The sequence below is a fragment of the Oryza glaberrima genome, chromosome 2 (genome assembly GCF_000147395.1).
Source record: "Oryza glaberrima chromosome 2, OglaRS2, whole genome shotgun sequence".
NCBI classification, from domain to species: domain Eukaryota; kingdom Viridiplantae; phylum Streptophyta; class Magnoliopsida; order Poales; family Poaceae; genus Oryza; species Oryza glaberrima.
The window spans coordinates 13,259,619-13,274,399 of record NC_068327.1 but is presented as its reverse complement, the minus strand read 5'-3'; the positions used below and the strand labels follow the sequence as shown (position 1 = coordinate 13,274,399).

General features: G+C 41.0%; 1 protein-coding gene across 1 annotated transcript; it reads left to right on the top strand.

Annotated features, from left to right (window-relative positions):
* The first annotated feature begins 6,498 nt into the window (after positions 1-6,498).
* Positions 6,499-11,539, top strand: LOC127762316 (T-complex protein 1 subunit delta). Its single transcript, XM_052286791.1, has 2 exons — positions 6,499-7,801; positions 10,908-11,539. Exons 1-2 carry the CDS (start codon positions 6,579-6,581, stop codon positions 11,287-11,289), a joined length of 1,605 nt encoding a protein of 534 aa, XP_052142751.1. The 5' UTR covers positions 6,499-6,578; the 3' UTR covers positions 11,290-11,539.
* The last annotated feature ends 3,242 nt before the right edge of the window (positions 11,540-14,781 follow it).

The window sequence follows — 14,781 nt, the reverse complement described above, 5'->3', positions numbered from 1 at the left end:
ATGCAACTAACAATCAGGCTGAGTATGAAGCGGTTCTCAAAGGGTTGCAATTACTCAAGGAAGTTGAAGCCGATGCTGTTGAGATTATGGGTGATTCTTTGCTGGTGATCAGTCAATTGGCAGGAGAGTATGAGTGCAAAAATGATACATTAATGGTTTACAATGGGAAATGCTAAGAATTTATGAAAGGATTTCGGCTAGTGACTTTGAAGCATGTATCCCGAGAACAAAATGTTGAAGCTAATGATTTGGCCCAAGGGGCATCGGATTACAAGCCGATGATGAAGGATGTCAAAGTAGAAATTGCCACAATAACAGCCGATGATTGGAGGTATGATGTGCATCATTATCTGCAAAGGCTTCTCGGAAATTGCGGTATAAGGCTTTGAAGTATACCTTGTTGGATGATGAGCTCTATTATCGGATGATTGATGGGGTGCTGCTTAAATGTTTAAGTGCCGATCAAGCTAACGTTGCAGTCGGCGAGGTGCATGAGGGAATTTGTGGAACTCATCAATCGGCTCATAAGATAAAATGGTTGCTTAGACATGTAGGATATTTTTGGCCGACAATGCTAGAGAATTGTTTCAAGTATTACAAAGGATGTTAAGATTGTCAAAAGTTTGGAGCAATTCAAAGAGCACCAGCATCGGCTATGAATCCTATCATCAAACCGTGGCCATTCAGAGGTTGGGGAATTGATATGATCGGTATGATTAACCCACTCTCGAGTAAAGGACACAAGTTTATCTTGGTGGCAACCAATTACTTTACCAAGTGGGTAGAGGCGATTCCTTTGAAGAAAGTTGATTCTGGGGATGCTATACAATTTGTTCAAGAGCATATAATTTACCAATTTGATATTCCTCAAACCATTACAACCGATCAAGTTTTGATCTTCGTGTCCGTTGAGTTTGTTCAGTTTGACTCGCGCGGCGAATTTTTGTCAATTGGTGCCAATATTGGCATATGTGGGTGTGATGTTTTTCACTAAAAAAAGTTTAAAAACACCAAAACATGAGTTTTGGACATATTGGAGTGGATTTGATGCGTTCGTCTCCTCGTGACTCGTGAGGCGAACTTTTGTCATTTAATGCCGATAATAGCACACATGGGTGTGATATTTTGTTCGGAACGAAAATGTTCAAAAAGCAAAAAAAACATAAGTTTTGGATATATAGTAGTGGATTGGGTGCGTCCCTTTGGAAAAATCTCTGTGAGACTTGCGCGGTGAACTTTTTTCAATTAATGCTAATATTAGCCCAAATGGCACTCGTGGGTGCGATGTTTTTCACTGGGTCGAAAAAATTCAAAAAACACCAAAACATGAGTTTTGGACATATTGGAGTGGATTGGGTGTGTTCGTTTCAAAACATTTCTCCATGACTAGCATGGCAAAGTTTTGTCTTTTAATGCCTTATATTGGCAGGTGCAATGCATTTCACCGGAACGAAAAAGTTTAAAAAGCACAAAACCATGAGTTTTGGACATATTGGAGTGGGTTAGGTGCGTCCGTTTCGAAAAATCTTTCTGTGGCTTGTGTGTGGGGACACCCAATTTAGGCTTGATGCCCCAAAAATCCACTCGTGATCGTCCAGGATTTCGATCACGCACAGATTGATATACAGAACAGCTTTCAATTATTTACACAGGTTTGTTCATACAAGCTAATTATACTACTGTTAAAAGGTGAAAAGATCCAAACTAAAATATCCTTATTTGAAATACAAGAAAATCCAAAGTACTAAACTCCTAAACTTATTCAACTACTAGAACTACAATTAATAAATTCCAAAGAATTTCAAAGAACTCCACAGGCAAAAGCTCGAGTGTAGACTAGCCTAGAAAAACTTATCGTTGACGTAGATCTCGCTTCCTTCTGATCTCCTTGTTAGCATGTTTACTCTATATGTCAAATTATGCAAGGGTGAGTACTTATGTACTCAGCAAGACATATTATAAATAATTAAAGGTGAATAGATATGAATAAATAAACAATAATAAAGTAAAGGAATAATAAAAACCATAAATCATCTTTATCCTCAACATTTTAATTTTAAAACTACTTATACTTCAGGAGTAGGAATCACCCTAATGACACAACTCCAGAATCGGGAGTACGGCACATTCGAATGATTTAATTCACCTCTGCAGAGACTGTCTAGCTTTACCCACACGATGCCCACAGCTAGCTAGGCTGAGAACAATAGAGCCGTTCGAAGGTCCCACTTACTACTAGTTACTGCACAATGGGGTCTTGGTTCATCATAGTGGTCGAACTCTTGCCAGGCCTAGGCAAGGTATCTATATCGTCACACTTTCATGAATCTCACTGTTGTGAAACACTGCCGCCCAAACTCCTTACGCAAGTTCACCCCAATACCGCTCATAGAGCCACCCAACAGTCTTTCATATAGTGGGACAATGTACTAGGCTAAGTTCAATTACTTGATTGTGTGGATGGACGCAACTATGTCATTTCCATGGTATAAGGGGGTAACTATAATCCGGTTAAACCACCCAAAACTTTCCAAACTCCCCACACCAAAATCACAAACTTCATCATTCATCAACATTCATAATTCTCAACATTCATAATCTCAATTCATAAATGCCCATTTTAACCGGATTCCTAAGTTTGTAAAGTTGTTTGGAATAGTAAATCACATAAAATGATAACCAATGCTTCTTTTTATCACCTCATGCAATAATACTTGGAAGCATTTAACATCTACCCATGAGATGTTAAAAGGGTAAGGTATCATGCATAAAATGAAGATTATATTAAGTTTTCTATATGATCAAAATTTTAGCTATGTCTTGCCTTGCGCCTTAAGATTTCCCGCGGCTTTAGCGTAGCCATCTGGGTCCACGTCAGCTCCTTGGATGCTGATAAAACTTGCTGTACGGTCTAACGTACGAATACGAAAAGATAGCAAATAAAGCCTATAAGCAAATTGCTACAAAGAAACGATAAAAACCAAGGAATAAATAAAATTGGAGCAAGGCGAAGGAAAAAGGAATGGTTCAAAATAAATTTTAGTTTGGAAAACAAAAGAGAGGTTTTGGTTTCTAAAGGTTGGAATTGAGGAAAAGGATAAAATGGATAGGTGGGGTTGATTTGGTGGATTTGGTTTTCTAGTCGGTGCTAGAATGGAGTAGCACGACGGTTAGATATTTGGAGTAGTTAGCCGATGCTAAGGTTGGTAGCATAACGGCTAAATATCGGCTCGTCTAGTCGATGCTACAGTTAAGTAGCACAACGGCTAGTGAGTTAGGAGATTTGTGTGGAGCGGAAGAGTGTTACTCTGCAGTTGTGAGTGACAACAGAGCGGCTAGGGTCGCACATAGCTCAAGGACTAGTGTGCGGCATGCTTGTGGAGGTCGAGGGAGTAGTGAGGCTCCGACCACTGTACGCGTTGAGGCGTGGGGTGCGAAGAGCGACACTTCGACCTTAGGATTAGGTTATGCCGGGTTTTACGACCAATGGTTTGACGTCGGGATTTGAGACCACGCGACCGTCTCCATAGAAGGTGTAAAGTTTCCACGGCGGCTTTTTGGTGGCTAAGGATTGTAAAAGAATGGTTTAAAGAAATTTGAGTTCAAATAGAGTTTTTTTAAAAATAGATTAAAGAAATAAAATTTAAAATGGTATTTTAAAAGAAATAAAGAAAAGGTAATTAAATAAGTAAAGAAAGGATATTTAAAGATAATTTAATTTAAAAATGGTTTTAAATAAAATAAGAAATTTTAAAATTATAGGGATTTAAGATAAATCAAATAGGTTTAAATTAAAAGGGTATTTAAACAAAATTTTAAATAGGAAATTTGGTATCAAAAGGGAGGGTTTGAAATTAGATGGATTTAGATCAAAGGTTCACTGGAATTGCATTTGTGGTTGGAGAGATATGGGTGCCTAAAGTTTGGAATTTGAAATAACTCAAATAAAAGAAAAGGGATTACTGTACAATGGGGCCCGCTTGTCATATGTCTCTTCTACCTCCTCTTCTTCTCTACTTCTTTGATCCGAGAGGAGGGAGAGAAGAGGGCGAGCGGGGCACCGGCTCTCCGGTGGCCGGGAGGTGGGAACGCCGGTAGGAGATGATGTTCCCGAGCAACGCGCACCCGGAGAGGGTGGTGGAAGGCGGAGGGAGAGAGAGGGATGGCCGGAACGGCGGCAACAAGAGCTCAGTTCCGGCGATAAGAGAAGGTGGTGGTGGCGGCTTATCCCAAGGTGGAGGGAGAGGGGAAAGGGGAAAAATGGAATCACCTGGGCGAGGCGGAGTTGGTGGTGCAAGGGTTTGGCTTGCGAAGCTTCGGTGAGGGAGATCGGCCGACGGTAGTGATGGCCGGACATGGGAGTAGAGAGAGAAAAAGGGAAAGCTCCGTTGTGGAGAGGGAGAGGGGCGACCTCGTTGTCTATTTATAGGTCGCGGAGGTCGGTTTGGAGAGAAGGAGAGCGACTAAGGCATGGCGACGGCAGCGAAGAGAAAAGGAGCACGGCGCCGATTTCTTAGCAACGACGGAAAAGAGTTTGCGGCGGCGTGCGCCGTGCGCAATACGCGCACTGGGAGGAGGAGAGAGGCGGCTGGGCTGCGGGCCCTGCTCGGCTGGGCTTCGGCTCAGTTGGGTCGGCAGCCCAAGAAGGAGGGAGGAAAAGAAAAGGGGAATGGGCCAAAAGAAAGGGAAATTGCCCAAAATAAATAGGAAGTTTTGATAATTTTGTATAGAGGATTTGGAATGGAATTTAAAGGAGATGGAAACTAAAGGATAGATGGATGTGGAATTTTTTTAATCTTAGTCAAAGAATTGAATCTAAGGAATTTTGAATGGAGGGTTAAATAAATTTTAAAGGAGATAAAATTTAAAAGAGAAATGCTTGAGGATCTTTTGAACTTTATAAGAGGAATATAAAGTTTTTTTAAAAAAGCAAAAAGGAGTTTAAAATATTTTTAAAATAAAATCAAATATATTTATTTTGAGATATAAATTTTGAAAAGGATAAAAATAAAGATGCTCCAATTTAAATAGAATTCAAATAAGGACCAAATGTAAAACTTATCACGAAAGATTTAAAAATCAAACGGAAAGGAAAGACAATAATTTAACTTCTAACTTTGGATAAATTTGGGATGGTGGCAAAAATAGATGGAGGTAAAAACTAAGATTTTAGCCTCCAAAATATGTGGTATGGATTCTTAGTGAATTATTTGTGGCTAAAGGAAGTTGGACTTTGAATAGAAGGGATTGCAAATAAGTTTATTAGCACAACAACAATCATTCAAACATTTGTGATAATATTATTCTTGTGCCAAGAATGTGATCAAGTCATAGGAATCAAATTGGTGGATGGATCAAAATAGGAACTTGGCCACAGAATATTTTGGATGGATTAAAAGGAGACAAAGGTTTTCGGAGATAGGTTTAGATAGGGGTTGATCCAAAATAAATTCCAATGGAAAGGGAATTATACTCCCTAAAGATAAAAATGGTTAATGGGATATAATAGAGAGTCGGGTCAATCGGGGAAATATTGGCCCAAGCTAAATGGTAGACTTTGTAATCTTGAATGGATAATTTAAATGAACAAGATTTCAAAGGGGTAATATTTGTGGGAGTATAGAACTAGATTTGGAAGTATATGTGGATGGGAATTTTTCTAGGAACGGAATTGGTGGTATATTGATAAACTCTAAAGGATGGGTATGTTGACTCAAAGGGGGATTGAAGAGGATATTTTTAGGGACTCTGGGAATATTTAGGTGGAGATCCAAAGGAAATGTATCAACATTTCATGTATTCTGGAGATAGTTGAGTGGAGATAAAAAAGAAAGTATTGCTTCAGGGGAAAATAAGAATTGGTATTTGTGGATGTTGGAGATGTTCAGGAATGGAATCAAAGGAAATATAATCTAGAGCCAAAGTTAGAGATTAAAGAAAATAAATAGAGAGGTTTTGTAAAATTTAAAAGAGAGCGATTAACTTTGCTAATAAAGTTTTAAATCCAAGTTAAAAGAAATTAACAGAAGGTAAGATCACTTCAATAGAAGAATCGAGAAGAGTGCAACTAAAATATTTCGCAAAATATTTTTCCCTGAAAATTTGAGTCCGTTACATTGCGCGGCGAACTTTCGTCTATTAGTACTAATGTTGGCCTATATAGACACACGTAGGTGCGATGTTTTTCACTGGATCGAAGAAGTTAAAAAATATCAAAATATTAATTTTGAATATATTGGTGTCTACGTGGGTCCCACTCGCCACGTGAGCCAAAACCCGGGTATTATACTGCTTGGAACCTCGATTACACCGGTTTGCAAGTTGAGTGTGTAATATATGTATTGCGGTTCGAGGATGAAATTTAAACTCGGCTTCAACATATGGGAGATAAATTGAACTTATTCCTATATAGATCAGCTTCATTTGTTGATCTGTGATGGCTGAGGCCCATCAAGCGCGTATAACCCTAACCGCCGCCGCCCATCTGAAGAGCACAAAGCCCTAATTTAACCCTAAGGGAAATTGTTGCTCCTCCCAGAGCTCCGCCGCCAGGCCCCGCCCCATCTCGATCCGCCGCCATGGCCACCGCAGTCGCCGCCTCCCCCGCTCAGTCCCGCAAGACTGAGACCTACACCGACACCAAGCGCCGGGATGACGTCCGCGGCCTTAACATAGCCGCCGCGCGCGCCGTCGCCGACGCCGTGCGCACCTCCCTCGGCCCCCGTGGCATGGACAAGATGATCTCCTCCGGCGAGCAGGAGGTCATCATCACCAACGACGGCGCCACCATCCTCTCCCGCATGTCCCTCCTCCAGCCCGCCGCCCGCATGCTCGCCGAGCTCTCCCGCTCCCAGGACGCCGCCGCCGGCGACGGTACCACTACCGTCGTTGTCCTCGCCGGATCTCTGCTCCGCCGTGCTCAATCCCTACTCTCTGCTGGTGCCCACCCTACCGCGGCAGCTGACGCTCTCCACCGGCTCGCCACGCGCGCCGTTGAGGTTCTCCACGCCATGGCCATCCCCATCGAGCTCTCTGACCGCGACTCCCTCGTCAAGTCCGCATCCACAGCACTCAACTCTAAGGTCGTTTCCCAGTACTCCAGCCTTCTCTCCCCCCTCGCTGTCGATGCCGCCCTCTCCGTTGTTGATCCCGCTCACCCGGACCTCCTCGACCTCCGAGATATCCGCGTCGTTAAGAAGCTTGGTGGCACCGTTGACGACACTGAGCTCATTCGCGGCCTCATCTTCGATAAGAAGGCTAGCCATGCTGCTGGAGGACCAACTCGGGTCGAGAATGCTAAGATTGCTGTCATACAGTTCCAAGTTTCACCTCCCAAGACAGACATCGAGCAGAGTGTCATCGTATCAGATTACGCGCAGATGGATCGCATCCTCCGTGAGGAGCGCAATTACATTCTTGGGATGGTGAAGAAGATCAAGGCTTCTGGATGCAATGTTCTGCTCATTCAGAAAAGCATCTTGCGTGATGCAGTTACTGATTTGTCACTTCATTATCTTGCAAAGGCTAAGATCCTGGTTGTGAAGGATGTGGAGAGGGATGAGATTGAGTTCATCACCAAGACCCTGAACTGCCTGCCAATTGCTAACATCGAACATTTCCGTGAGGACAAGCTTGGTTATGCAGATCTTGTTGAGGAAGTTTCTGTTGGGGAGAGCAAGATTGTCAAGATCATGGGCATTAAGGATATGGGAAGGACAGCTACTGTGCTTGTCCGGGGGTCCAACCAGTTAGTAATTGATGAAGCTGAGCGCAGTCTTCATGATGCCCTTTGTGTCATCAGGTAATACTTCGCTCGAATAATGATTGAAATGTTGTATGCGTACAATTTTCTTGGTTGTAGTCAACTTCTCCCGAGGTCTTTTTGAATACGGTGAGCGGGCAATGTCTTAATGGCAGATAATGCACATATATAGGGTAGGGCATGACCAGTATTTATAATTGCATTGGAATCAAAGCAAATATGTTTTTTTTTTGGTTCTGGTCCACTAAGATCATGCTCCAAATCTTTTATTACTTTGTTTCATAACATTCCCCATGCAGGAGTATCATTTGTTTTTACCATCTATATATGCACATTTTGAAGCAACAACTTTTTTCTCTAGTATTAGTTATTATTTCAGAAAGTAATACATTATGCATCTACTTTCATTATTTTATAGCACTGGCCTGATTAATTGTATACATTTGTTATGAGTTAGATAGAGAACACAGGCTTGCCAATGAATATAGATTGAATGCAACTTACATAGCGTTGAAACAATAAATTTTAGACATCTGTTGTTGTATTCACTGTTACAAACTTAAATTTTAATGGGTCAATTGGCAACTATTTTCCATGTCTGTGGTTTGTGGTATAGACTTTTGTCCCTCGTAGACTTTACAGTCAATTTATGTCAAATTGTCACTGCAATAAACATCTATTACATGGTAATGGTATTTTAATATGCTCAGTAAGTTTGCTGCCAGTTATAGAAACAAGGCAATGGGTTTGGATAAACCACATCGCTGGAGGTGATTTACTCTTGCCATGTTACTTGTACACAGTTGCAACAATTGGCTATAAAAATAGGTGATTTTCCTTATCTCCTATATATGCTGCATTAGGCATGTTTGGAGAAAGGATTGTTCAAAGCCTGTCAAGTGTGCTAGAGGACTACTCACTAGTAGTTGTAAGAGTGTTTTAATTGTGTTTGATGAATCTCAAGGCCAGGGTCTTAGGTTGTCCAGTCAGTGCTGAATGTTTACCATTCACTTTATGATTGCTCATCTTCTACAATGCACTTTATAACTGCTCATCTCTTCTCTTGTGGCATTTTAACAACAATGCTGTGCCAAAAGTGTGGCAGAAAGAATCATTTGCCACAGCTGTGGCAATAATTTGTAAATATTTTTCATCATATGGGGCATGGCTGTTGGGAAAGTGTGTAGTTTTGCAGGAAATCAAATACTATTGTAGCAAATTATGACATTTAACCATATACCCTCTATATTTTGAGGAATAAACTTATATATGTTTTTTAAGTTAGTATTTTTTGTAAAGACTATCTTCAGGCGCATGTTTGTTTTTATTGATGCCAGTGAACATCCTATGTAATATTTTCTTTCAGAATTAGCATCTCTATGACTGCCATAATTTTGTAACTGCTGCTACAAATTATATTTTTCAGTAATTCCATCTTGCTATCTGTTTTGCATGTGAGCACCTTTTAAAATATTATCTGGTGACCTGACTTGACTCTCTTATGATATCATCAATTATCCATTCTATGAACCTATCTTAATCTAATGATAATTTATTAGTAAATATATGCATTTGTTTTATAATATCCCTTGCTTAAACTCTATTGTGTTCTTTAATTATTGTGATACTTTATGAATATTTATATTTCTTTGGGACTACATTCCATTTGTTTGCAATTGCAATGGAGCAACCTAGTAGATTTTCTGACCTCTAACAAAATTGAAAGAACATAATATAGTGTCATTACTCTCTAGAAAATGATTTCAACCTGTGTCAGTGAGAACCAATGCATCGAGGAAAGCCCCCAATCTCCCTACCACTCATGAGGACTGTTTAGTATTTTATTGATCTTACAAGCATTTGTGTAATTGTTTATACACCACCTAGTAGAATTGACAATTTTCCAACAGATTCGCAACTATTCTTCCTTTTTATATATTAATTCTAATTTGGTGGGTAACTTAATGATTTTACTAATATTAACAGAACACAATAAGCTACTAATGTGTACTCCATAGACAACAGATAGCTGTAGTTCTTTTTGTCAATCATCACAACAGTTTGCACTCTTAAGTTACATCCACATTCTCCATAATTTTGAACGAACTTAGCTCAGGGGAACATGTAATAGTTCAGTTTGACATTTAGCTATTAATAAATGCTTGAAATGATTATTTGTCTTACATGAATATGCTGGAATAAGGTTATATGATTTCCTTTTTTGGTACTGCAGATAACTGCTAGAGAAAAAAATCTGAATGATGATAACAGGGGTGTGTGCCTAAATCTTATGTATCAGTTTTGTTGATAACTGTTGTTAACTTGTTTTATTATCTACTAACAATAAACCTGTTGTACGTAAAATAGTATAGTTCCCATTTCTATTTTTGTATTACTTAAAAAATGATTGGAGATTGGTCTGGGTATTCTATTATATATCTTCTAGTTTTGCTTGGAGAGCTACTTAGTAGCTCTACCGATGTGGGTTGCAATGGGTTACTTGGTATTTGTTCTTGCCTGCATTTTAGATTGGTGTCTGGACTCATTAATGAATTACAACGTGTGAACTGGTTAAGGTAATCTTTTTTGGTCTCAACTTGGCGAGTGGAGTAGGTCCCAAACAATTGATGAAAATACAAAGCCTCCTACTAGATGTGGATGGTTTTTGTGCCTGAGTGGTGTAATGTCATTTGTGCATACTATTGATGTTTCTCAGATTACCTGATGGCTAGTTGACATTTATGGCATACAATGGACAATAAGAACTACACAATTTTGCTGGTTTCATGATAGTCATCAAAGTGCTAGATTGGTTAGATCTGCTATTAGCAGAGTTATGTGCAGGACTGTACAACCAGCCCTTATCTAGGTGAGAGGTTCTTTTAGGGTTTATTTGGCTAAACTCAGTGGTTTGATCTTGTTTTTGGTGCCTTATGGGCTAAGCATATCATCAGCTTTAAGTTCTAGCAACACCATTTATGTGCCATATGGGCATAATTACACTCTTAACTCTAAAATGGCTATTATCATGTGCTTAAGTACTTATGCCATTTTGTACCAGTGTGATTGAAAGTAACTTGGGCTTGTAAGGGTTGATTTTTTCAATGTCTTCATCTCAATTCACATTTCCGTATTCACGCTTCAGGTGCTTGGTGAACAAGAGGTTTTTGATTGCTGGTGGTGGTGCACCAGAAATAGAGATGTCAATGCAGCTTGCTGCTTGGGCAAAGGAGCTCCAAGGGATGGAGAGTTACTGCATCAAGGAGTTTGCTGAGGCACTTGAGGTCATTCCTTACACATTAGCAGAGAATGCAGGGCTCAATCCTATTTCTATTGTGACTGAGCTTCGGAATCGTCATGCCAAGGGTGAGAAGAATGCAGGCATCAATGTGAGGAAGGGTCAGATTACAAACATCCTGGAGGAGAACGTTGTGCAACCTTTGCTGGTGAGCACAAGCGCCATCACACTGGCTTGCGAGTGTGTTAGAATGATACTGAAGATTGATGATATAGTCACTGTGAGGTAAGGTTATGTGGCGGTTGACCATGTAGGCCTGCCCTACTTAGGTCTACGTGGGTTTTAGAATTTTATTTGTTAGCGTGCCTTTCAGTCTCTATGTTCTTAGCGTGTGGCTTTGATGTCTGTCGAAGAGATTTATATTATGTATTTTGTTACCTGGATGGAACGGTCAAGTGTAGCCATCTGTTTGCACTTGAGACGGCCGGCAACGCCTTGCCATATTGTTTTACACTTACAGTTTGCTGCAGATTTCTTCGCATATTATCGGTCGCACATTTGTAGTTTGCGGATGTGTCTATAGCTTGCTTTAACTCTCAAGATAACTGTTTGCATGGCAAAGTATGTACATGGCGCTTCAAATAAAGAAAGCTTAATAAAGAGTCAAACGTGATTCATCAATGCTCACCTGCTCGTACCCTATTTTTTCTTGTTACACGGCATGTGCAGTGGTAGCATTCGGTTCTGTGATTACGGTGAACTGTATAAGCTTTTGAAACTGTCAGCTAGGGTTTAGGGTTTTTGAAACACATCAATTTGCTAGACCTCTACAACATTTTAATTGCTCAGAATTCATGCTCATGTTAGACTAGGAAAGCTCAGAATTCATACTGGTGTTAGACTAGTTCCTAGGATAAGGACAGTCGCACTTTCATCTCAAACATTGCAATATATAAATAAAAGAGCATACAAATAATAAAGCTTTAGATTATAACCAATTAAAGACACATAGCCGACTGGCCAAATACCTAGAAATTCGTGGAAACTTAGCTACCTAAACCACAGACAAGCCGACAAGGGTTTACCCCTTATTGAATCATATCCGAACCAGAATTCCAAACAGAATGTGTAATTAAGGCTCTGTTTGTTTTTGATAACAATCCGGTCCAGGTGGGGTTGTCGAAGGCCCAACAAATTAAGGTTGCCCGGACCCCAACAGTTCATAGGCACACCCATTCGGGGAAAGGCCCAATCACCCTAAAAGACTAGTTGGATAGGGGAAGGGTGGCTCTCCCTTTTAAGGTGGCTTCCTCCTCCCAAGCTAAGCAGGGTGGCTCTCTCTTTTAAGGTGGCTTCCTCCTCCCAAGCTAAGCAAGATGGGATTATTCAGAGGCTCACACGGTCGCCGCCCAACTTTTGCGTCTTTGCCAGTGGGTATATAGTGGAGGATGTCCTCATCATTCTCACCCCCTTAACAAGGGCCCCGCTCTGATACCAAATGATAACAATACGGCCTAGGTGGGGTTGGCCGAGGCCCAACAAATTAAGGTTGCCCAGACCCCAACAGTTCATAGGCACACCCACTCGGGGAAAGGCCCAATCACCCTAAAAGACTAGTCCGATAGAGGAAGGGTGGCTCTCCCTTTTAAGGCGTCTTCCTCCTCCTAAGCTAAGTAAGGTGGGATTATTCAGAGGCTCACATAGTCGTCGCCCGACTTTTGCGTCTTTGCCAGTGGGTAATAGTGGAGGATGTCCTCATCAGTTTCAGCTTAAGATTATTGTAATTTAGATTATTGAGCTAGATTATAGCTGGATTATAATAAGCCGACATAGAATAAGTTGTTTGCTATTTGTTTCTCTGGATTGTTAGTTTTTTATTAGCTGTTAGCCACCCAATAATCTAAAAAAGCACTAAGCTATCACAATAAGCTATCTGTTTGTTTTAGCTTACTTCTAATAATCCAGATTATAATAATCCTAAACTGAATCAAACAAGGCCTAAATCCCTTCTTCAGGACAAGCTAGGGTACACAACTGACAAAGTTGAGACACAGATTTATGTCTTACAAAAATAATAGTCTTACATATGCAGCGGAAATTATAAAATGAGCTAACTAGATAACAAAGCTCTCGTAGCATAGCGATTCCATTCCACGGGCATCCTTGACGACAAATGATGTGACCATGGCTACTACGGATACAATTGTTGCTCACATCATGAATGGACAAGAAGATATCAAGATCAAGTCCTTCAAGTGCTGGAATCCGATTCGGCAACCTACTACACCGCTGACTTCAAACGGCAGCCAAATCTGCATACAGCCTTCGCTTTTGGTCAGTGTGTACTTCATTGAAAGATCTTGGAGTCCTTTTTCCAACGGATCCAGCGTCATCTTCGAATTCCATCTCGTTTGGCCGCATTCACAAAAACAAGGTGTTGCGTCACCTATATTGGGCCGATGGGCTTGTAACTTCGTTTGGTACCCGGCCCATGTGGGGCCCATGAGGGGTGCATCCCAATCTGGTGGAGCACGACCCTAGGACCCTCTTGGTCATTCTCCCACCCCTATAAGTAGCTAGATACCCCTTCAAGATTTCTTGGGTTTTGTTAGATTAAAGTTTAGCCATTGCTACTTGCTTACAGCGCGCGTGTCGGCTAGACCGCCCGTCTGCTTGTTCTTCGGAACCCCAACTTATCATTTATTCAATTCCTATTTGCAATATTAGATTGCTTTTATCTTGTTCTTGCTTGTTTCTTCGATTTGCTTGCAGGAATAGGGTTGATTTGCACCGGCAGGATCTACAACCCACAGATAGTTGTATCGATCGTTAAGGCGCAATGCAACGTCTTGTACGGTTGTAGTTGGATCGTCAGCGTTTCTCCCAAATCATAGTTATCTCAACTTACCGAAAGATCGGGCCAACAACAGCCTTGAGTTTTAAGTGGAACTCAGGGTTCATCAACAGCAACAAGCCTACTCCTCTGAATAGTCTCCATCCGAATAATGCTATGCTATCCGAATAATGCTATGCCTCTGAGGGTTGGGGGAAAAGAAAGCAAGACTAAGTTCTACCCACTATACTCAACAAGTCATACCAAGAGAATGTATCAAGCGGGATAATTCCAAAGGAAGCTAAAGGTTATTTGATCAAAGCTAGTATTTAAAATCATGAGTTGAAACCAGTAAAACAGTTAAATTAAATTAAACAATATTAAACATCACCGTCTAACGCTACACCACGTTGCAACAGCCCCAACCAAACTACCTGAACTAAACCAGTTTCATTGAGCCATATTTTTAATATGAGGCTAATCACGGTGAATCTGGTTGATCGCTCATAACTGCGGGCACGGCTATTCGAATAGTTTTACTCTAATCAGAGGTGTACAAATGTACCCACAAGACACAATCTCATAACATGTTGCCATGCGCCGACATGCCACCATGACATATCGGAAAGAAACTGTGACAGGACCCATCGCATAACCCTTCCTAACCAATCACACCACACCTCAGGTTTCGCCCCCTCCTTTTAGCCAAGTCGGGCAGCCCCCTCTCGTGCCTAGGTGAATCCAGAAGCATCAGAGGTCATCGCAGGACTCGTCCTACTCCATCATGCCCACCCTTGCTCGGGTACGTCGGCTAGGAAAAGCTACACTACAAGCCCAACAGTTGCCCATAATGGCTTGTGCTAAGCACGGTAATTCTTCCAGAGTTTCTTAATTGCCATGGGTGCGTCTAACAAAACTGTGCACCCACAGTGCACCATTTATCTTGTT

Excerpts from the sequence above, each read along its gene's own strand:
- LOC127762316 (XM_052286791.1), top strand. The coding sequence starts at position 6,579 with ATGGCCACCGCAGTCGCCGCCTCCCCCGCTCAGTCCCGCAAGACTGAG. Across the intron at positions 7,802-10,907 it reads GATGCCCTTTGTGTCATCAG|GTGCTTGGTGAACAAGAGGT; the intron begins GTAATACTTCGC and ends TTCACGCTTCAG.